General features: G+C 40.9%; 1 protein-coding gene across 1 annotated transcript in view; it reads right to left on the bottom strand.

Moving 5' to 3' along the window:
• The window catches only part of LOC114641715 (tripartite motif-containing protein 16-like), a 45,964-nt gene extending 22,167 nt beyond the window's left edge, over positions 1 to 23,797 (bottom strand). The window contains exons 1-6 of the mRNA XM_051927939.1: positions 23,186 to 23,797; positions 18,335 to 18,430; positions 13,262 to 13,495; positions 12,065 to 12,224; positions 9,371 to 9,436; positions 4,947 to 5,993 (exon numbers count right to left, since the gene is read on the bottom strand). Of these exons, the coding sequence (XP_051783899.1) occupies positions 5,455 to 5,993; positions 9,371 to 9,436; positions 12,065 to 12,224; positions 13,262 to 13,495; positions 18,335 to 18,430; positions 23,186 to 23,764 (1,674 nt within the window). The 5' untranslated portion in view covers positions 23,765 to 23,797 and the 3' untranslated portion in view covers positions 4,947 to 5,454. The remainder of the gene's footprint in view (positions 1 to 4,946; positions 5,994 to 9,370; positions 9,437 to 12,064; positions 12,225 to 13,261; positions 13,496 to 18,334; positions 18,431 to 23,185) is intronic.
• Positions 23,798 to 24,013: the final 216 nt, after the last annotated feature.

Here is a 24,013-nt window from a genome sequence, read left to right as displayed (position 1 = left end):
ACTCTCAGCGTTGATAACCCCCTCGGCAAGAAAGCTGTCATTTCCAGCTTCTGTCGCCCTAATATTTATTTCAGTCACTCAAGAAATAAAAACAAAGTATAGAAATGTCAAAAGAATGTGGCATTTAATAATCTGTGATGAAATATAAGTGATCAGCGTGGACCTCAGCGTTATCATATGCAGAGCACCACCTACTGGAATGTAAGTCATGTATTCATAAAATGCAATATATTTACCATTCCAACAGTTGGCACATTACAAACATTTGTAGTAATCTAATGTATAGAATGTTGGAATGACAAATAAATGTGTATGTCTCTGTTATATACAATTTAGTATGATATTTGTAAAAGCCATGTTAATGTTTTAAATGTGCCATCTGTTGTAATTACAAATTTAACATGATGTCTCTGTTACACACCATTTGGTGTTGGATTTGTAAAAGCAGTGTTAGTATTTGTGATGTACCATTTGCTGGAGTGACAAATGCCATTAATTTTATTGTTACAAATGTTTGTGTTGTGCCATCTGTTGAAATGAGAGAGACATACGAACCGAATTGACACGCAGATACACAGACACAGTGACACTTTTCCTTTTATTAAGGTGGATAATGTTGAGAATTTTGATTAGGGATCAATATGCTTTATTATTAGTTTTAGTGCTATTAGCTATGTAAAGTGTAGGCCTGAGGTAACTTTAAAAGGACACCATTTATTTTAGCAGAAGGGCCCTGACCTGCCAGCCTTTTCACAGGCAGATCTTGTTTTGTGAACGCCGGTGCTGAGCCGCTCACTGACAGAAGACAAACAAACTGCAGGCAGGGCCTTTGGCTGTGTGAGTACTGGGCAGGCTCTTAGGCTGGCGCATCAAACATATGAGCACTTAATATCATTTACATTTATTAGGGCTCAGTAATACTTTGGGCAATAATGTTAAAATAAAACACATTGTGATATCTACCTAGTCTGAGCCACTGTATATAGGGGTTAAGAGCTGATTATTGAAGGTTACGGACCTTTCACTGCACATCGATGTCCATGAAGTTAGCAGCAGCTTAGCCCTGACAGACGAGTGAGCAGCCGAGCGCCGAGAATGAACAGCAGCGCTGTGTGCGTTTGCAGGCTTTTATATGAGCACACAGATATATGTTAGATTAGCATTTAGGTTTATATGCCAGTGCTTCTTTGTATGTCCTAACGATTATAAATAAAGTTACAGCAGAACATTTTAGTTAGCTTATTTAATCAGTTGTTAAAGGCTTGTCTTTTTTCCTTCTTTCAAGCATGAAGCTCCATGTCGAGGCTGTCCGCAGTTTGGCCCTCATCAGTGAAGCTGCGCGCTGCCGCTTACTGGCACAGTTGCCAATTATTTTAGCCTTACAGCAGTGTGGCTCAACTTGTGGGGCGAGATATCTACAAGGCGGTCGCGAAGAAAAAATGGAACTCGAAGAAGAAGCTATTGTGACGTACTGTAATTAATGTTTTCTGTTTACTCTCTTTAGAGCAGGCTCTGCATTTTTACAACGACATAGAAAGACAGAAAGTGCGTACCCAGGGGAAGGGAGGAGGCAGGAAGGAAGGGGGTGTGGGATATGTGAGTATGGGTAAGGAGAGAGAAAGAAAGTCTAAAGAGTCAACAGTGAATGGTAAACGGGTAAAGACAAAACACATAGTGACATTGTGTTGTTTTATAGGTGTGCCTAGCGACCCTAAACGGCAGGCTGGTGAAGTTGTATTGCTGTTCTGTTCAGTTCTTGTTTAAGGCTGTAAAGCAAATAAATGGGAATATTTCAAAGGGGGGATTCTTTTCTATACCCACTGTAATAATTTTTTTAATGCACCATCTCTTGAAATGTCAAATGCAATGTATTTTAGGACTACAAATGCTTTTAATGTACTATATGATGGAATGACAAATGCAATGAAATTTCTTACCACTAATGTTTGTGATATGCCATCTGTTAAAATGACAAAGGCAATGCATTTTAATAACAAAGATGTCTATAATCCGCCACATATTAGAATGAGAATGGCAATCCATTTTATTACCACAAATATTTGTGATGAGCCATCTGTTGGATTGACAAATGCAATGCAAAATACAAAATACGTAGATGGTGCACTGCAAATGTTAACACTGGGGTCTAAGTTGATTATTTAGATTTCAACCAATCTTATACTTTTAGCTAAACTAATTCTTAACAACAGAGATTGCTGTTGAACCACCTGCAGCTGTTAACCCTTCGTACAGCACTGGCTCCGTCAAGCAGCACACTATGGGCTGTCAGTAAAAGGGGAGTGAATAGAGGACGCTGTATCACTCACAACAATATATTCAATTTTACCACACATCCGTGGTGCGAAACATTACAAACATGTAGTTTAAGAAATGCTGGCTTTGAGACTTAAAGCCTTTCACATATTGATCTATTATATAGTGCCTTTCATGTCTATCTATATATATATCTGCAGTATGCATGCAAGTAATTTTGTGATCCTGTTGACTATACTAAAATTAATATCTATCTATCTATCTATCTATCTATCTATCTATCTATCTATCTATCTATCTATCTATCTATCTATCTATCTATCTATCTATCTATCTATCTATCTATCTATCTATCTATCTATCTATCTATCTATCTATCTATGTTTGTAGGGTCCCTACTGTCACATTGTACAGACTCCAGTGTAATTGTATTTTATTTGCATTTGCCAATCTCTACCCCTATGGCACTGTGCCTACTGAGTCTAATTAACCTCACCTGAAAATGTCAGTCTTCCTTACCTGGAAATCTTCAGCAGTATAGTGCCTTTCATATGCATCTGTTGTAGGTTTATTGTGTCATCACTGCCTTGTGTACAGTGTCCAGTGAAGTTCTTCCTTGCCCATATTAATCCCTCCTCTCAAGCTCCATCATTAGTGAGTAGAAGTACATGACCCTGAGAATATTGCGCACGCACAGCACACAATCAAGTGACAAGAGCAGACATTATAGGCATCGATCAATTATCCTTCACTGAGACACAGCAATACAGCCATTGTGCTGTCCAATCATAATAATCATAATAATAATAATAATAATTGTCTGTCTTTAGTATCTTCCATCCTTTGATCTATTCATATATTTTCTCTGCCAAAGGCACAACAATAACAATAACGATATTTCCATCTTCTTCACCAACTTATCTGAAGCAGGGCTATATGGAACCTGGAGCCTATCCCAGACAGCATCTGGCACAAGGCTGGACCAGTCCCTCATTGTATGGTAAACATGCTCACACACACACACACACAGACACTTGTCCTTTTATTAAAGAGGATTAATCATAAACAAGAAGTCCTAATATCATCAGAACATTCAAAATATGAGATATGATCAGAAAAATTTACAAATCAAAAGTTAACAAATGAACAGATTTGACAAATAACAGTCGTCCATATTTTTTTTGTGTGTGTGTTTTGATTTTTTTAGATTAATAAGCAATTCAAATTTTACAAACTGTGAAGCATTAACAAGCCAGTAACACCTAATCATAATTAACTAAAGATTAATCTAAAATAAGTATTCTTTTACACATTGATTATTATTAAACCAAACTGTCCTTCAAGGTGATGTCAATATTCTGAATATTTTTTAGATCTCACCAAACACTTCACATCCTAACTTCTCATGTGTTTAATATGCAGAGAGGCCACAAGAGGGAGCAGTTTGGCTCCAGAAGAATCAGCTGATGTCACAGCCCTGAAAGTCACAGGAATGTCACTAAGGTGCAAGTCACAGGACCAGCGTCTGAGTTCACAGCACATGATGAGGGCCACAGGAGGTGACGTGGAGTCGATTATCAGTGACTGGCGATGTGTCCAGTGTGCTCATCGACTTTTAAGTGACATTTTGGTCTGAATGTGCCCACCTGTCCACCCTGCTGACAGACATTTTCATTTCATTAATCCTGAGCTCTAAAAGCCCCCGAGGTCAGCAGGAGACGACCTCAACCAACACAAACATCAGACGACAGGACAACATGGCTGTCAGCCTGTAGAGTTTGAACGACTGCCAGTGTGCAGCTGTGATGAGGACCTGAGTGACCAGACAGACCAGTGACTTTATGAGGTGACACAGCGGGGACTGAAGCAATGGCTGAGGTGACAGGAGAGAGAAGAGGTTAGCAGGGCTTGACAACCTGTCGGATGACAACCTGTCTGATGAGCGAGTGCTTAAAGAATCAGACGTCATTCACACATCGAGATACGGATTTGATTAATGAGGAATACAATCTGTGATCACAGGACGGCCATCAGTGTGTGACGAGTCAAAAAGGAGAAAATCAGGAGGGAGGAACAAAACTCACAAACACACAAGTGACACACTCGTCTGACTCACTCTGTCTCAGGTCACTCATCTCACCCTTTATCACCCTGACACTCTTCTCTATCATCCTCACCCCTCACTCTTTATTCACCTTCTCCTCTTCCTTTTAACCCCTCAGGCTCCATGAAGATGACAGATTTAGAAGTCATAGTCGCCATCTGCTGGTGATGCCTGTAATACACAGTGGGGGGGCTGTCAGCCTGGGCCTTCATTGGCTTCTTCACACGGACTGATGTCAGATTACACACCGCTCATTGAGGGGTCCTGAGGGAATTGTAAATTAATCCTGGGAATGTGTGTGTCAGTGGAAACATAAAAGTGTCCCCAAGTGTCACATTTGATTGTCACTTTGAACACCAACAGTGACGGTGAAGTCAGTCAGCTGACTAGTCTCCTTGAGGTTGGGTGACAGTGGGAACAACAAGGAGGAGGTGCAGTTTAATGTCTAACATGACACCAAGTGACTCAGTAAAACACCAAACTCCATCAGTATGGCCGACATGTGACTAAGTGGTGAGTCCTCGTCTTTAGACATTCACAGTGAATTCATTCAGAGGTGACAGACCACCGGAGTAACTAATAGAGGGGCAGACAATGTATGTACAGAGGCCAGCACTCCTGTCACTTCTGTCAATCTGTGCTCCTAAATAGTCACTGGAATGAGGCTCTGGATACTGAGACAGGCATGTGGTCCTGCTGGAGCAGCACTACTGAAAGGCGCTATATAGACTGACTTAACAGGTGACATTCAGTGACACTCAGAGGACGCAGCAGTTGTGGTGTCAGCCTGAAGGATATGTGGCTGTGAATCAACAGTGACCCCTGCTGGTCAGACTGGTATTTGTAGGTCTGAGGTGTCACCGCCCCTCATTATGACACACACACCTGATTGGCTACTCAGACCCAATAATAATGGAGACCCTGACAGCCGCACTTGCCCTGCATTCTCATCCACAAATTCACTCACAGAGGTGCTGTCCCCCCAAGTACAGTGTAAAATTAATTTTGACCCCAAACTGCAAACACAAAGACACCTGACTGTGTGGGGACATCAAGTGACAAGTGGAGGGTACTGGTCAGTGGTCACATGGTGTCAGATGGCTGATTGTTACACTGCAGTGAAGATCAAGACAAAACCCTGGATAGAGGGGCTCAGTGAAGGAGGTGTTGAACCTGTGCAGGAGGGTCATTGTGTGTGAGACGCTATAAAATGACAGAGAGCCAGCAGGCCAGTCCAGATACACACCTATTCTGGGGCTGTAGGGGGCGCTGATTACAGTCCTCTTGTCATTGTGCCACACAAAGTACTGGGAATAAGACCAGTCCAAACACCAGGACTTGTCGTTGTTTCCAAGGCCGCATTCCCTGCCTCCTTTCCTTCTCAGTCCTTTATATGCGACTCCAATCCTCATGAAGTCTCCACTGCACTCCACCTCCCAGTAACAGCGAGTCCCAGTCAGAGCCTCTCTGCACAGAACTTGAGGCAAGCAATCAAATCTGTCAGGATGATCAGAATATTCAGTCTTTGTCATCTCATGTGTCACCTTCTTGTTCCCTTCAGACAGACGGAGGACTCTGTGTGCCGTGTTGATGTCCAGTGTGAGGGGACAGAAGTCTGAAAGGAGAGAAAAGAAAACGAGTGAAGAAATCTGGGAGTGTGTAACGGGACTAGGGGCGGAGCACAACACAGACAATTAACAAGAGCCAATCAGGAGCTGCGCTGACCAGACACTAATACTAAAGAGCTCATCTGATTGGACAGAATCTGTGGGGATTAAAAATTAAATCACAAAAAGACAACAACAGACAAGAAGATACCGACAAGAGTTTAGACAAATAGATTGAAAACAAATATTGAGAATGTAATAAAAGAAGAGCAGACATGTGTGGTACAGCGGAGAAGTGCAGCAGATAACCGGTGTGTCTTAAGAGACTGTATTAATGTCAGGAGAGAGAAACCTGCATGTCGCAATATTACATTTAGATTTGGAGAAAGCATTTGATAGAATTGCACAGAAATATATGTGGAAGATACTCCAAAAAATGGGAGTTCATGAAGGTTTACTGGACTGGATAAAAGTAGTCGATAAAGATATACGAAGTGAGATAAAAGTAAATAACAAACTAACAGAGGAGATACAGGAGAAATGTGGAGTAAGGCAAGGGTGTCCATTGTCAGCAGTGCTGTTTATTCTGTGTATAGAGCCCTTATTAAATAAAATTAGGAGGGACACAAATATAAGAGGAGTTGAAGTACCAGGAAGGGGGGGACAACAAATAAAAGTGTTTCCATATATGGATGACATAACAATAATAGTCAGAGATACATGGAGTATAAATAAAGTAACAGAACATACAGAAGTGTTTATGGAGGGGGTCAGGTTCAACTTTACACCTAATCAAGAGGGAATGCGTCCTTTGGGGGAAATGAAAAGAAAAACCACAAGGAAGAATAAGGTGATGAAATGTGGGGAAAGTATTAGGGATAAGATTTGGAGACGAGAGTACGGAGAGGATGGAGTGGAAAGAAATGGAAAAAAGATCAACAAACAAACAGAGTTTGGAGGATAAGGAACTTGTCAATGGAAGGGAAGATATTGGTGATGAAGGCAGTTATAATCCAAAACTATCATACTTAGCAAAGGGTTTTAACACCAAAGAAAATATTAAGAAGAATTATAAGAACGTGTTTTGTGTTTCTATGGGGGTCAAAATGTGAAAAACTGGCAAAGAGGAAGGTAATGAAAAGGAGAGAAAATGGAGGGAAAGAGGATCTGAATATAGAAAGGGAGTTGGCTTTAAGACACACAGCAACTGTTGTTAATATGGCGTTAAATAAAACGGGGAAATTAGCGGACATGATCAGATATCTGCTAGACACAGAACTGAGAAAAGAAAAATTATTAAAAATGACAAATAGCACACCCATTGCCTTTAATATGCCAAAAAATTATAAAACAATAGTAACATTTGTTAAAAGATATTCATGGGAGGAAGGAGATCTCAAAATTTGGGAAAAGAAAAAAGACCTAAAAAAATATAAAGGAAAAGACAAAACGGTACTAAAAATCCAAAAGCTCACTGAAGAGCAAGCAAGAAAAGTGTGGCAGCAAAATGAGACAAAAAATTAACAAATAAACAAAAAGACCTCAGGTGGGTGACATTACATGAAATCCTACCGACGCAGGCGGCCATGTACAAAAGGAGAGTCACGAAAAGTTCAATATGTTTGAGGGAGAACTGCTGAGATGTGGAAACACCAGAGCATGTGTTTAGGAACTGCAAAAAGACACAAGATGTGTGGAATGAGGGGTTAAAGGAATGGAAAGGGAGGACAAGAAAAGAGGGGATGACAAAAGAAGGAGTGTTGTATGGTTAGTAGGGAAGGAGTTAAATGTAAAAATGACAAGAAGGGAATGGAAAATGATCAAAATAATAAAAGAAAATATGTGGTGGTGGAGGAATGAACTGGGGATTCATAACAGGAAAATAACAATACAGAAATTGTACAGAAATGTGAAAAGGAAGGAGTGGAAGAAAGGAGGAATAAAGAAGGACAAGGAAACAAATGGCCTTAAAAAAGGTAAAGACCTCAAAAATAGAATTAAAGGTGGGGATAAAAAGGGGGGGGGGGGAATAAAAAGTGTCACGGTGGTGAAATGGTGACGGGTGACAGTGAATTAGCAATGTGACAGACTGTGTGTGTGTGCTCAAAGCTAAGAGACTGAAAAGAAAAAGGAAATGAAGTGAAAGGGGACAAGAAAATAGATAGAATCTATCTATCTATCTATCTATCTATCTATCTATCTATCTATCTATCTATCTATCTATCTATCTATCTATCTATCTATCTATCTATCTATCTATCTATCTATCTATCTATCTATCTATTATATAGTGCCTTTCCCATCTGTTATTGTCTTTCTCTCTCTTTCTTTCGTGTGTTTCCTGTCATCTCTTTTTATTTTTTGACTGTCATTCTTATCCAAGGTGACTCCCATCATCTCAGATTCCATTGTTTCCTTTTCTTTTCGTTGTCCAATCAGAGCCCAGACAGGTGAAGTGACTTGCTGAGGTCACACAGTGGTGTCAGTAGTGGGATTTGAACCCACAACCTCAGAGTTTGAACTCCAAAGTCTTCACCACCACACCACACTGCATTTTCTCCTCCATTTAAACTCTCCTTCTGTTCAGTCAGAGGTCAGCTTTACTCTGGTGGTCTCATCAGGGAGGTGGGCTACAGTTCTATGGACCCCAAAACATCTTGAGATTATTAGTAGCTGTGCTCAATGGAACGTGAAGCTCTGTGGAGGTGGTCTTGTAGTCTTCACCTTGACCACCCTTGGCTATGACCTTCTTCATCTCCTCCTCTTCTCTTGTCCTCGTTCAGTGTGAGGCACACAAGGACACAACACAGCAGAGTGAGGACTTGACTAAGTGACTGAAGACCCCGGTGACACTCATTAGAGTAATCAGTCAGCTTGATATGTCATGACAGTCCAGTGAGGTCTTTGCATTTCTAAGGACCCCCAATAATTTTCTCTGCCATTTCATTTGTTTTAATGTTTAAAATTTGTGAAGTCGAGAACTCAAAGCAAAGTGTCTGCTCTGTGGAGTAAAGAATGGAGGATGACGAGGACTTTTGTCAGCTTTAACTTATTTCACATACAATTGTGCTTCATTTTTAAACTAATACTGTGTCTGAATATACAGTCATGTGATAAAGTAAGTGCACCCCATGACATGAATTTTATTTTTTTCTTTTCCTTTTTAAACATTTCTGGACACATCAAGACTCGGGTTCAACAGATGGCTTTGGTGATTCCCTGCCTGAGTCTCTCTATCCCATAATGCACCAGTCACAGGACCCCCATCACTCTCAGCCCCTCAGTCACACAACACTCAGACTTTCATATCCTAAGCCTGTCCTGCTCTATTAAAACTTCAATGATTTTTATTGTGATGATCCATTCAGTCAAAGCACAAACTCACATTTTAAAAAGTCGTCTCTGCTCTGAGGTTCAGGAGGCTGGAGGATGAGAACTGGAGCTTCATGATCTGAAAATAAAAAGAAATGAGAAGAAGAATGGAAACTGTGAAGATGGCATTGTGGGATCTTAGTTTAGTTCTTAAACACGTGCTACAAATGCAGAGGAGTTCAAATAAAACATTTATAAAATATACAAGGGCTGGCAAATTAGGCCAAATGTCGATCTGAATATTGATATTAATAATAAATATACAGGGAGTCAGAGAGTATTGAGACCCCCTCACTTTCTGCACACTTTACCGTGTTATTGATTTAATTTTAAATGGATTAATGTGCCTTTGTGCTCATCAGTCTACACTCAGTAACCATAATGACAAAGTGAGCGCAGGTCTTCAGAAAGGTCTGCACATTTATTACAAATCAAAACTGAAACGTCTCCTTCCTAGAAGTATTCAGACACTTCATTCAGGTCTTTGTGGAAGCCCCTTTGGTGGTCTTCATGACTAAATGTCACTTCAAGTTTTGTACTCCTGTATTTCGCCAGTTGATCCCATTCTTCCTGGCAGATCCTCTCAAACTCCATTAGATTTCAAGGTAATCGTCTGTGAACTGCCATCTTCAGGTCTCTCCTGTTCTGTGGGGTCTCAGTCTGTTCACTCAAGGACTCTCAGATTTGTCACAAAGCCACTCCATAGTTGTCTTGGCTGTTGTCTTCAGGTCGTTGATCCATAGCCCAGTCTGAGGTCACAGGTTTTCTTTAAGGTCCTCTCTGTATTTCACTGCACTTCTCCTCCCCTCAGTTCTGACCTGTCACTCTGTCCCCATAGCCTGATGCTGTCACCACCATCTTCACTGTAGAGATGGCATTAGGCAGGTGGTGAGCAGTGCCTGGTCCTCTCCAGACATCCTGCTTGGTCTTCTATCTAAAGAGTTCAATGTTTGTCTCATCAGATCATTGAATCTTTCCCTTGATGCTCTCAGTCTGTCATTTCTCTTTTACTTGAGAGTATCTTCTGCCTGGCCACTCCACCATAAACGCTTGATTTGTGGAGCACTGCTGAGATGGCCGTCCCTCCTACAGTTTCTCTCATCTCAGCAGAGGACATCTAAAGTTCTGTTGTGGTGTCCGTTAGGTTTTTGGTCACCTCCCTGGCCTAGGCCCTTCCTTCCCAGTTACTCAGACTGGCATTTTCTAGAAAGTGTCCTGGTGGCTCCAAACTTCTTCCGTTTCCCAATTCTTGAGGCAGCTGTGGTCCTGGGAACACTCAAAACTTTACAAATGGCTTTAAATCTTTGCTGATATTTGCCTCACGACTATTTGTTCACAGACGTCTACAGAGGGTACTTGAAGTCCATGTCTTGGTGTTTTCCCTGACATACAATGTCATAAAAATACTGTATTTTATAAATATTGACAAGCAGGTACAGTTGTGGACATCTTCAGATCTCCATCTAGTTAAGAAATCCCACCCTGAGTCGAGAGGGTGCTGCTCCTGCTAATGTCATCACTTCAGTGAGTTCACAGGCCACAAGACGAGTGACGTCACTTCCACAGCCCGCTAATTAAGCTCCGCCTCTTCTGTGACACCACTATAAAATGTCACCAGAAGTGGGTGTTCATTACAGATATGTGACTGAGGAAGACGGAGCTCCGACTCACAAGTGACTTTAACTTGACTGCCTTTGATTGCAGCAGATGTCATCATTGAACTCCGTCTTTGTGCTTTTTATTTCATCTTCATCATTAAACGGGGTATTTCAGGGTGGTACCCCAGCTCTTTGTGCCCACTCGCTCTGCTTATTTTCACAATACACACATACAGTATATGTCTAATGTGGTGGATGGCCGGGATGGACCCTGTGCTTTTGGCTACTTGACCTTAGTTTGTGTTTAAACAAATCACTGTCTTTATGTGTAAACGTACGTAATTTATAATTTATAAAGTGTGTTTTACTCTGAGACTGCACTCACTGAAATGTTCACGTGGTCCTCAAGTAGTCAGAGATCTGACGCAGTCCTCCAATTTGCTTATCTTCACCACCAAAATAAATCAAATAAAATGCTTTTGGTGTGTAAAATCCTTTTAAATGTCGGTGGGAGACACGACTTCTGAGGAAACAACAGCAGGAATATAAAACACGAGAGCCCAGGGGGAGCACAGCTGAAAATGGATGAACGTGAACTTTTAACGTGGACTCCATCCAGCAGAATGTAATGGACAGCGAAGACAGCAGGAGCAGATTGAGATGTTCTGATATTATAAAGCACTGACGCTGAGCTCAATTTGATTCCATTAACTTCTTCTCTGTTCTCAAATAAACAATTCATTTGTGCACTGAGCCGGCTTAGCCATTTAAAACACATTTCTGTTCATTAATGTTAAGGTGAGCAAAGCAAAGGAAATAAAAAGAATCTCAAAGTTAAGTGAAAAAAGGACTTTTAGGAGAATACGTGGAATAAGTATGAGGAGTATAACATTTCAAGTTAAAATTCCAAAACATCTGATTAAGAACAGCTGATTATTTAGAGAGTTTGTTATCACTCAGCTAATGACAGTGAAAGGCACTATATAGTAAAAAAATAATAAACAGCAAAGGATGGCAGATAAATGTTAAAGAGCAAGCCTTCTTCAGTGTCCTCTTATTGTCACTATGGTCCTCCTCAATAACAAACACAATGTCACCAGACGCTGTACCTGATGGAGTCCGTGTCATGATGACCCACTGGCTGATCTTCTCCAGACTCTTTGTCAGACCTGACAGCTCCTTTCTCAGGTCCTCAGATGAGAAATCAGCAGTGACAGTGAAGCTCAGCGAGTCTCCATCAGCAGGAAGGACACAGCAAGATGAGAAAGTCTGCATCAGGAGAGAAGAGGGGATGAGATTTCAGAAAGGAGACATTAAAAAGTAAGTAATGCTAATAAGAGGGGGCTCTTCTGAATTAAGGATCAGTGAGGTGGGCAGTCAGCGTCAGTTTAGATTGTGAGAACGCCTGTCATTGACTTGTTGGTTATTTATGATAGAATATTTGGTGGAGTGTAGTGGAGCATCAGAGATTATCAACCTTAACTATCAATGAGCTTTTCACACAGGACTCCATGAGCGGACAGTCAAGATAAAGGGAATGAGGGGGCTGGTGAGTCCAGAATTGACTTGGCACACAAAACAAGACGTTGGACTTTGTATGGTTCTGAGACAAACTTATTTAAATTAAATGTAAAGACTAACACCTGTAAGGGGAAAGCTCTTTAAATTGATTATACAATTGAAGGTCTGCATCTCAGAAGTGTGACTTGTGAGGAAATCCTGGGAGCTTTTGTGTCTTCATCAACATCATCAACCATACAAAAGAGACAACCTGAATTATTTAGCAACCACTATGTGTGGAATGTAAATCAAGAAGTGAATCTCACTATCGTCTGTGAAACACAGTTGACATCAGGACTATTGTGTGGAGTGTGAGAGAAAAGCACATGAGAAAGATGAGAGATGAGATTTGAGACTGAACTGTGGGGTTTGAGCTGTGAAGAAATGCTGAAGGATTTGAATCTCATCAATTTAAGAATGGAGACATCAAGAGGTGGCCTGGTAGAAGAGTTGGCACCGTCCTTTATTAGATGTCATGTTTTACACTTCATAAAAAATTCACTTTTTCACATAGACAGCTGTGGATTAATCTGTCTGTCATGCACATGAAGTTACCAACTTTGACATATTTGTAAAAAGAATATTTGAAATGTTAAGGAAATATGAAAAGACAATCTGTGTTGGACTGAATGGCTTGTTCTTGTCATGTTGTACAAACTCCTCAGATCTTTTAAATTTCTCTCTAAATGTTCTCAGGTCCCACACACCCCTCTCTGATCAGACTCCCTGTGAAGTGTCGCTCTCACCTGTAGGAAGTGGAGATGGTCCTGGCTCTCTGAAAGCTCCTTCAGCTCAGCTTCTCTCCTCTTCAACTTCTCGATCTCCTTCTCCAGTTGCTCCATGACTCCTTCAGCCTTCTCCATTTCTCTCTTTTCTTGTTCTCTGATCCTCTCAGTCAGTTTCCTGTGGGCTTCCTCAATGCACTGTATCAGAGCAGTGAAGCTCTTCTCATTTTCTTCCACCTCTCTTACCACAGACATCTGAATAAGTAGGATAAAGATTTAGAATTGAGTCACCTGTTAAGAATATCCAATCATGAGGCACATTTGTTCTTATTTTGATGTTGTGAAGGACAGTTTGAATTGGCTGGAGTGAATGGTGGTACTTTATTTGCAGAAGGAATGTCAGTTGCAGACTGACTCTCATACAATATGTTCCCTCCATTATGCAGAGTAACATCATCACTATGGTGATGCTGCAATTAAGGAAACTGCAGGACTTTATGAGATACGCAGTCATGAAAGGCTTCCTTGTGAAGGATCTTGAGAGCCATTAGCAGGAGCTGCTGGGGACACCTCTACTGTCTTGTGAGGACTCCATTTGACCTGATAGTTTATATAAAAGTCTACCTTTAAAAATGGCATCTCCTGCTCTGCCTGAAGTAAGGAGTGGAGTAGGACAACACAAACCAGGAATAAAGAAGAAGTAGAAGAAGAAGAAGTATTTGTAAAGAGGAGTTAATTTGATTATTAGAAGTTAATTGTGTTAAAATAAAAGTATTTCTGGACCAGAGACTTGTGTATATTAGTCGTATTCTAGTTTGATGTGTTAGTCGTCACCAATGCAGACCTGTGAGATGGAGATATTAAAAAGACGGTGTAATTGTTGGTCAAGGGGCTTCAGATTTCCTTAAATTTCATGAACTCTTTGCATTTTTACCTTCTTCCATCTCTTTTTCATTGTAAAGCTCAGAGTTGTGAATCTTTACTTCCATGTCTGATGTATTTCTACTTCATTTATGAACGTTGCATTATTACTAATGAATTTGCTATTGTGACTATGACTCATACTTGTATGATGACACCTGGTGGGGTTTTCTATGAGGGAAGTAAATGTGAGGTAAAAGGTGCCTGCTGTCCAAGATCATCAATCCCAAAGCTGGAGGTGTTCTACTGTTCTCTGAACTTTGCACATCTGGACAGTGACTCACATAACTCTGTGATAGAAGTTAAGGATGGGAAGACCTAAAAGGTCATCTCCTAACCAGCCACTAGAATGAGGAAGAAATGATAACATGATATTTGTTTATTAGGGAATTTAGATGAAGCTTTACACCAAATACAGAGAGTTTTGCCTTTTGGGACACATGTAGAAAATCTCCCTAGTTGGGGGGATAGGCTCCTGGCTGGAACAGGAAACGATAGATCCAGTTGTCATGTGTCCAGTTCTAAGATAACAAATATAAGAGGATGGATCACACCACCAATACTGCAGAACAATTTAAAGACTTTGGTACAAAGCTGAGGAGCAGAAGTGACAAAGTGATCAGAAGTTCAGCCTATGCCACACATAAGACTTAGATAGATAGATAGATAGATAGATAGATAGATAGATAGATAGATAGATAGATAGATAGATAGATAGATAGATAGATAGATAGATAGATAGATAGATAGATAGATAGATAGATAGATAGATAGATAGATAGATAGATAGATAGATAGATAGATAGATAGATAATGGCCCTCATATAATCTTAATATAATTAATGATTTATTCTTCATAAAGTTGTATTCCAAATACACAGACACTCTTTGGAGCCAAACAAGCCAATCCAAAACAAACAAAGTTTCCAAACAGAATCCAAAGACAGTTGTTCAAATACAAAGCACGGACTTACAAATCCAAAAAATCACAAAAGCATAAGGCACAGCTGAAAGAACACAAGAACTCATCAAACTCGCAGAGCACATTCACAATTAAACTGTAGGAGATCCTCGGGGTTTATAGGGTGGAAGGAAAGCTCGTGGTGGTGACTGGCAGATGGTCCACCTCTTGGTGAGCCACACACAAACCACATGAAACATAAGAAAGTCAGCTTATAGGGAAGGTCAAATACAAAGAATAAAGCAGATACTCAACCAAATCAACATTAACATTAATGTGAGGGGGGACCCAAAAATAACCGGAAATATTTTTAAAATGTGTTTAATTTAATTTTCTGTACAAACTACAATTAGTCTCCTTCAAAGTACTCTCCATTGGCGGAAATACACTTATCTAACCGTTTGTTCCATTGATCGAAACATTTTTTAAATTCGTCTGAAGTAATGCCCATTAATGCTCTGGTCATTTCTTGTTTTACGTCTTCGACGTCAGCAAAACGCCTTCATATAAAGTCTTTTTTCATCTGAGAGAACAAAAAGAAATCACACGGAGCTAAATCCGGTGAGTAGGGTCGGTGGTTCAGGGTTGTCATACCGTTTCTTGCCAAAAATTGGCTAATGCTAAGAGCAGTGTGAGATGGAGTGTTGTCATGATGAAAGAACCAATCGCCTGACTCCCACAAATCAGGGCATTTCCTTCTCACACTGTTGCGCAACCTTCTTAACACTTCTAGGTAGAATGCTTGGTTTACAGTCTGACCTGCTGGAACAAATTCATAAAACACTAGACCTTTGACATCAAAAAAAAAGAAATCAACATTGTTTACACTTTTGATTTCACCTGCCGAGCTTTTTTTGCTCGAGGAGAATTCGCGGTTTTCCAATTTCCAAATTCCGGTTATTTTTTGGTCCCCCCTCGTAAATAAACAAAAAAGACATGAAACAAAACTTTGACCAACATCTAGTGGAAGGAACCCTGGCTGAAAAATGTCACAGTAATCATGGGTGTAGAGAGGGGATTTCATGCGTCAGTAATAAGCAGGAATTCTAGAAGGAAACAACAAAAGCAGACGAGCGTAGAAACATAAACCGAAGTGAATGTCGGTCTGTGAGGTTGGCTCTCCTTCACTTCTTCTTCTTCAGCTGTCACCTCTGTGTCTGGATTGGACTACACAGCATTGAGTGACAGATTGTGCCCGCCTACTTTCTTTGAACTAAAGACACACCCCACTGGTCTGGACCGGCTGTGTTTAGTACATTAGTACACTGGATGGTGTTGGTCTGTTTAATGTGAGTGGGTGTTAAATAAATTAGGTTGGATAAGTTTGGTCTGTTTGGGCAACAGAAATATGTGTGAAGAGTTCTGTGTCTGCTGGATGAGAACTGTCCTATAAATGAATCCTGGAAAAACTGGGCATCAAATAGCATGGTACCATAGACAGTCTGATAGCTCATTCCAGGGTCACAGCTACACTACTGATCACAATGGAAGCCAATCTGAAGTTTCTGCCAAGTAACCAAACTGAAATATGAGGATTTGGTGCAAGATCTGGAATAACTAGAAGAAACCCACTAAGATACTGGAAGAAGGGGTAAACTCAACATGGAAAGTGAATGGAGCACAGTGGATCTGAGATTCAGCAGATGCCACCACTGGACAACTGTACTGTCCTTTGTGATAAAATATTAAAGCTTAAGTAAAACATTTGGAGGTGTTCGTTATGTAAAGTATGTATTAAGTCAAACAGTGGAGATCCTTAAGTTGTGGAGTCTAATAAAACTGAGAAAAAACAGAAAGAAGAAGAGAAGACCATTACGATCTCCAGAATAAATCAAGAATATCCCATCTCTCCAAATGAGGTATTTTGCAAGAAAAGACAGGCTTTCCAATCAGAACATAACCTCTTGATAACAGAAGAACCTGAACAACTCATCTTTAAATCACAACATCATTACGGTGAACATGGAGAGAAGGCTAATAAGATCTTAGCTCAGCAATCCACAGGCAGGAAGTTTGCAACGCAATAACAGAAATTACCAGCATAACTGGAGATAAAGTAATGAAGCCTAAAAACACAAGTCACACATTTAGCAAGTACTACAAGTCTTTATTTTCTACTCAGTTTAAAGAAGACGAGACACAATCTGAGGAGTTCTTTGATGTATTGCACATACAACAGCTGGACACTCTTAGTGAAGAGGAACTGGACAAACCTCTGACACTCTCAGAACTTCTGGATGCTGTAAACTCACTCCAAAGTGGGAAAACAACAGGCCCTGATGGCAACCAGTAGAACTTTATAGAGACGTTTTCAACAAAGTTAGCTCCACTATTATTAGCAAAGTTTACAGAAGCTACAGACAACAACAATTCAACTAAAAAACATACCCAATTTTCCACACCTCTCATCCATTTCTTTTCCAGAAGAAATCCTGATCATTCCTGAGATAGCATCTCAGAAAACATTTAAAAACATTTTAAAGAATCTCCTCTTTAAGGGTCCTAGGATACAGCGGGAAAAGGACCTTTTAATGAATATCTCACAATATCTCCAGCTCCATATGTCCGAAGTATTCAACCATCTGAATTCGATTCTTTCATCGATCACATTTATCTCATTTAAAATTCGGAAGAATCCAACATACGAGTGTGGCAATCGAGCTCCAGCCTCACTGGGCCTCATGTTTAGGGAGGACAACAAAGTAACATCATTTAAATCCAAAATGTTTGATTGTTTTATCAGACAGCCTTGGTGTCACAATCACTCCTAACTCACTAACTTTCTGATTTCTTTTTATTATTTTTCTTTTTGACATTGAAAGTCATTTGTTGTATAAGTTGAACTTGATTCTATGCAATGCTATTTTTAAAATAAAAACAACTTAGACCATTAATGGACGTTGTGCCCGCTGATCTAATTCAGAACATCAGCGTCGATCTTCAGTGTGAGTTTTTGTCATTAGAGTTAAGTCCCCTTTAAGCAGCGGATGGAATATCAGAGGACTTTAGGGTGATGCTGTCTGAGTCTCCACTGAGTAACACCTGGGATTCTGTCAACAGTGAAAGGCCATGAAGGACACCACACAACATCTTCTCTAACTCTCCCTTCTCGTGTCCCTACTCATCATCACTTGTGAAGCTCTGCTGCTCTTCAAGTTCTCATTTATTTCTCCTCTCTTTGATATGAAGTGTTCTCTTCATATTCCACTCACCTTCATCTTGTCCATCGTCCTCCTCGTCTCCTTCAGTGTCTTCTCTCTATCCTCAAGCCCCCTCTTGATGTCACTCAGTGTCGCCCCCAGCTGTTTCTGTTTGGACACACAAGAGGACACGCGTGGTCAGATCAGAATTCAGGTTCACTTTGTGATTTCTTCTTCTCTTTCTGAGTCCTGATATTTTCACAACACATTTGTTTCATATTTCATGACACAACTTAGATTTGATTTAACAAACAGGAATGACAATAAAGATGAAAAGAAAGGTTTAATTTAATTGATATAAGATTGAGTTTGGGTTTGAAGAGTGCATCAAATCCAGAAGACAGTTTGAAGGCACAGTGGTGTGTGAGTTAGTTCTTGACGTTTAGAAGACATCACAATGACAAACTGGGAAATGTGAAGTTTACACAACACCAAAAATAATAAAAACAAACTGGAGTGTAAAGTAAAGAAACTGGTGAAAGGCCAGGAGGACTTAAACACGTCATGTCAGTAATTATAGGATCTACAATGCCATTTGATATCCTGAGTCAGACATCTGAGGACGTTGTCTGCTGTTGTCAATTTCTTGAGTCAAGTAAGATACCGAAATACACAAATGATTCTGTTGAATTCAGGAAGAAGGCAACTTACAGGAATTCTTAAACTCAGAAATTATATTTTTATATGTTACTTACCTCTGGTGTTTTGTTTAGGTGACAGATTATTATTTTTAATAAAACTAGACAGCTCCGCCCCCTGCTCGAGTCGCTCGCCCACCCACAGGTTTGGTTCGTGTGGCACTTCAAACATTTAAAAGCCTGTACAGCACCTGTCCTTTTGTCTCACTGCCTTGTCTCTCTTCTCCCCCAGATATCCTCTGCTCCTGTGGTGGTCCCGCTCCCGAGGCGCACCCCTATGAACAGGAAGATTTGCTCTTCTTCTTATTGAGAGACGGAACTGTCCCCTCCGACTACACACGGAGCTCGATTCACTCCTGAGAGAGACTTATGTTTGTTTGAAGTTTCTGAATAACGTTTGTCTCTAAAATCACTTGTGTATCTGTGCCACTCTGTGACCCAAGTGTGACCGCGTATGTGGATTTCACTTTCATCAAACCACAAATCTTTTCATTCTCGCAGAGATGCCTCTTCATTGGGAAAAAAACACTACTTTACAGTGATGGCAACACGAATTAGATGATCTACAAGTCTCAGACTTAAAGTTTAAATCCAAACAATATATTGAATCTCTTTTCGTTGTTCTGTTATTTCAACAAGTATTTTCAGTTTGATTGCACAAATGCGATCTTTATGATCATTTTTTGTAATCTTTCGAAATGGCCAAAGTCTCCATCTCACGGATCATACTTCCGTCTCTCTGGATTTCCAAAAAGTCTCTTCAGAAAGATCACGTCTCGTCTCTTATAATAGAGAGATGTTTATTATGTTTATGTGTTTTGGTTTCTCCAGAGCCTTCAAGACCACCCAGCCATCCCTTTTAAGGGGTCAGCTCAGAGATGTGCAGGTCGGTGAGCCTGTGGTGTCCTGATGATGGACTATCTGTCACGCAGACTAAAGGACCGTGTGAGCAACACTGGAGCAGCACAACCTGATATAACAGAATATATAAAGAAAATGACAATGCAGACGACCATTAACATTAATACAGAATAACGTTACCGTCACTGGTTTCCATTTTCAACACAATTTTCAATTATTTCAGAATCCCGCTTTCTATCGTTCACTGTTGGCCTTCCTACTCCGTCATTGCAGTGATACTTGAAGAGCTGTTGCTGTTTTGTAAACGTTTAATAAGTTCAAACAGCACACACATATGTTGATAGGCCATAACAATGTATAGTAGTTTAGTTTAATTACTAGGGGGCTTCGCCCCCTGCTCGCTTCGCTCGCCAACCCCTGGCGTTGGGGCATGACAAAGAGTGAGATGTATGATTTAGATATAGTACAGTGTGCAGGTTTGGATGATGCGTATAGAAATAAAAAATAGAGTGTTTGGCATAGAGTAATGTTTTATTGGAATATTTCTTTGTATACAACATTAGTAGTAAAGATGGTGTCTTGTCCTTGAATGAGTCTTCCTTGGCATGGATCATTTATAATTTTAACTTTAACGTCAGATAAACGTCGAACACGTGAGAAGGCAACATAAAGTTGTCCATGTCCAAAAACGGGTTCAGAGAGGTACATGCCAACCTTGTCCATGGTTTGTCCTTGTGATTTGTTGATGGTCATTGCAAATGCAGGTTTAATGGGGAACTGTCGGCGTTTCAATGTAAAAGGTAATTCTAGGTCAGAACTCGTAAGGTCAATTCTAGGAATGAGAACAGTATTGTTAGCATGTGATCCTCTAAGAACTGTTGCTTGAATAACATTGTGTGTCATGGTGTTGACGACTAAACGTGTGCCATTGCATAAACCCTGTTTAGTGTTAAGGTTTCTTAATAGCATGATTATTGTTCCGTTTTTAAGGGTAAGGTTGTGTTGTGATAATCCGGCCGGGTTAGTCTTGGATCTTGTTCTTTGTCCTTTATCAAGACCAAAGCAATTGTAGTTGCCGCTATACCTTCTGCATTTGCTTTTGTATCGGCCTCCTTTTCAACTTCATGTAGCATTTTTATAGACTTAGCCAATGGGTGATTGTTTATGACATGAGAGACGTTTCTCATTATAAGCTTTGTGCATTGTTTGTTTTCAGGAAGGTTGATTCGTTGATAGATTGCCTCATCTGAATCTAGGATGTAGATTTGTGCATATTTGCGTTGTTGATTTGTTTCAGGGTGCACTGTTCCAATGTGATGTCATATTTGTCCACATATGCGAAAGCAGTATGTGCCATTGCCTTTTGGTGGCCTGATATTTACTCCGGTAGATGCAAAAGCAAATGAACTATTGTAGGATCTAATGCAGTTCATATAAAGTTTTTACTTTCAGGCACATCGTTAGTTAGAAGCCTCTGTAGATATTCAGGATAAGAATGTAAAGGAGTCAGTCTAATCTGCCCCTTTTGACAACAACGTGTAAATTCATTATTTGTATTGCCAGTTGTTTCTTCTGGGAGGTTAAGTGAATGACAATGATTGCAAAAGACATTCATTAATCCCAATGAATTTTCCTCAATAGTGGATTCATTATTGAAGGCGTTTTCAGCCATTTGGCTTAAGCGTTTAATATGTGTCTGGCGTTGATGTCCGCTACGTGCATGTTTTGCTTTTGGCGTTTGAGTGCCGCGTTGTTGCATGTCCAGTATTTGGGACGCGCTATTTTTTTCTTTTAATTTATTCGCCTCCGCTTCGCGCAAAGACCATTTCAGTCTACGTCTTGCATTGTTTGTATCGAGCCTTGTCCGTTTTTGTATGTCGGTCATTTGAGCTTTCTCCTTTTGGAGTCTTGCTTTCTTTTTTTCTGGCAGTTCATTTGCGCTTTGTACACGTCAGCGTTCATTTATTTTTTCTCTTCGCTCTCTTTTTTGTATTTCTGAGACGCGAGCTCTTTCGTTTTGAAATCGTGCTTGTTTCGATGCAGCACTTTGAGACGCGCGCTGTATGACCCTACGTTCATCGTGTCTGTCCATTTGGGCACGTCTCTGTAACGGTGTTACTTGTGCTTTGCGTTTTTTGATCCGCGACATTTTTTCTGCAGGAGTTTCAGAAGCGCGTTTTATGCTCCGCCGTCTATTTTGTTGTTTCTTTCGTGTTCATGTGTTTGTTCCTGTTATCCTTTCCGAATCGTTTTGTACCCGTGATCGTGTATTCATGACTTGTTTCTTTCTCAGCATGCGAAATATGGATAAGTAATAAGGAGGATCGCACTCACTGTTAATATGTTTCCTTTTCTGCAGTTGAACGGTTAATAGTGCTTTATTGTAAGGAGATCCACCTATGCTGACACCTATGCTGCCTAGTGTGAAGGTGTTGACGTTCACTTTAGAATATGTGGCTTTGGGTGTCACTTCTTATGGATGTGTGTGTGTGGGGGGGGGGGGGTGAGGATTGTTGTTGCGCGAGCGTCTTCTTTCTTTTTGTGTTCCTGTGTCTCGTTGAATCCCCCTCTTTGTGTGTGTCCCGTCCCTTGCTTGTAGGGTCTGTGGGGCGGTATTGTGTTCTTTTTTTTTGTCTTCCATGGGCTTGTTGAATCCCCCTCTTGGTGTGTGTCCCGTCCCGTCCCGTGCCTGTAGGGTGAGGGGGGGGGGGGGTGTGGTCGTGCCTTGCTGTTGTGCGCTCGTCTGTTCTTTTTTTTTGGTGTGTTTAGTTTCGTGTGCAATGTGTTTCGTGCTTTGCCCGCGTTTGACTACTTTTTTATGTGCCTTTTCCTTTTTTCGGTGCTTGTTGCACCTCATTTCTGTGACTCCTTTTTGTATGTGCTCACTCCTTTTTTCTGTGGTCTTGTCCGCCTCTCGCGGACCCTCATCCGCCTCTCTCGCCCTCTTTTGTCCGCCTTTCTCGGCTCCTCAGCCGACTCTCGCGGACTCTTTTTGCGCCTGCGCAGTACGTCTTTTTGCAGCTACGGCCCATTGCCGGATGTCCCTGCGTCCATCATCCGGTTTAGCATTCTCGGTTAGTAATATGGATAACAAAAGAGAAAAGCTACAAACCGCCATTAAAGCTGAAGGTACGTAACGGACACTGGGATTTCTGTTGTTCCAATGTGCAGAACTCGCAGTAGTAATCAGGAGACGCTGGCGTGCACAACGTGGGGTTTTTGTTATTTAGTCCTGACAGTTAATCAAGTGACAGATAATCGAGTTTTACTGGAGATGAAGAGATTTCTCTGTCACATTAAATGTACAAATTCCTTAACTCAAAGTTATTCAAACAGTTTCCATTAAACACTAAACATCACTCACCTGCTTTTCTTCCCATTCCGTCTCCAGCTCGACCATTTTATGCCCGTTATGTTCAGTCACCACACACATTGTGCAGATACAGGAATCATCAGTTTTACAGAATATCTCCAGACTTTTCTGATGTTTCTCACAGAGTTTCTCCTTTAGATTTCTATCAGGATCAACCAGCTTGTGGTGCTTCAGGGCGTCTCCTTCATAGTGAGGCTGCAGGTGAGTCTGACAGTAGGAGGCCATGCAGGTGAGACAGGACTTCACCGCTCTGAACTTCTCACCAGTACAGAAGTCACACTCCACGTCTCCAAAGCTGGCATAATTCTGAGGAGGTGGAGGACTGAGTGCCATCTTCTTTAATTTCTTGATGACTTCATTCAGCAGAGTGTTTCTGTTCAGCTCAGGCCTTGTGGTGAAGGTGTGTCGGCACTGAGGACAACTGTACTCTTGGCTCTGATCCCAGCAGTCTGTGAGGCACTTCAGACAGAAACTGTGACCACAGGAGATGGTGATGGGGTCAGTCAGGGTGTCCTGACACACAGAGCAGGTGAACTCGTCGTGTGACACAAACAGCTGGGCATCAGCCATCGTCAGTCTGAGGAGAGGCAGGCAGAGAGAATCAGTCAGAGGAACAAGGAAGTGACTTGTGAAGAAACGAAAGTGAAAGTTTGACTGTGCTCAGTGAGGAGGAGGAGGAGGAGATTTAAAGAGAAAGCTGAGAGCTGACAGAGAGAACATCTGAGGAGACACTGAGGGTGAAAAGTTAATGTGAGACAAGAGCTCAGAGAGTGAAGACCACCAAGTGAGAGAAGAGATGACCTGTCACAGGGGGTCTGC

Source organism: Erpetoichthys calabaricus, chromosome 5 (genome assembly GCF_900747795.2).
Source record: "Erpetoichthys calabaricus chromosome 5, fErpCal1.3, whole genome shotgun sequence".
NCBI lineage: Eukaryota > Metazoa > Chordata > Cladistia > Polypteriformes > Polypteridae > Erpetoichthys > Erpetoichthys calabaricus.
The sequence above is the reverse complement of the archived record's forward strand: the minus strand, read 5'-3'. Positions and strand labels throughout refer to the sequence as shown.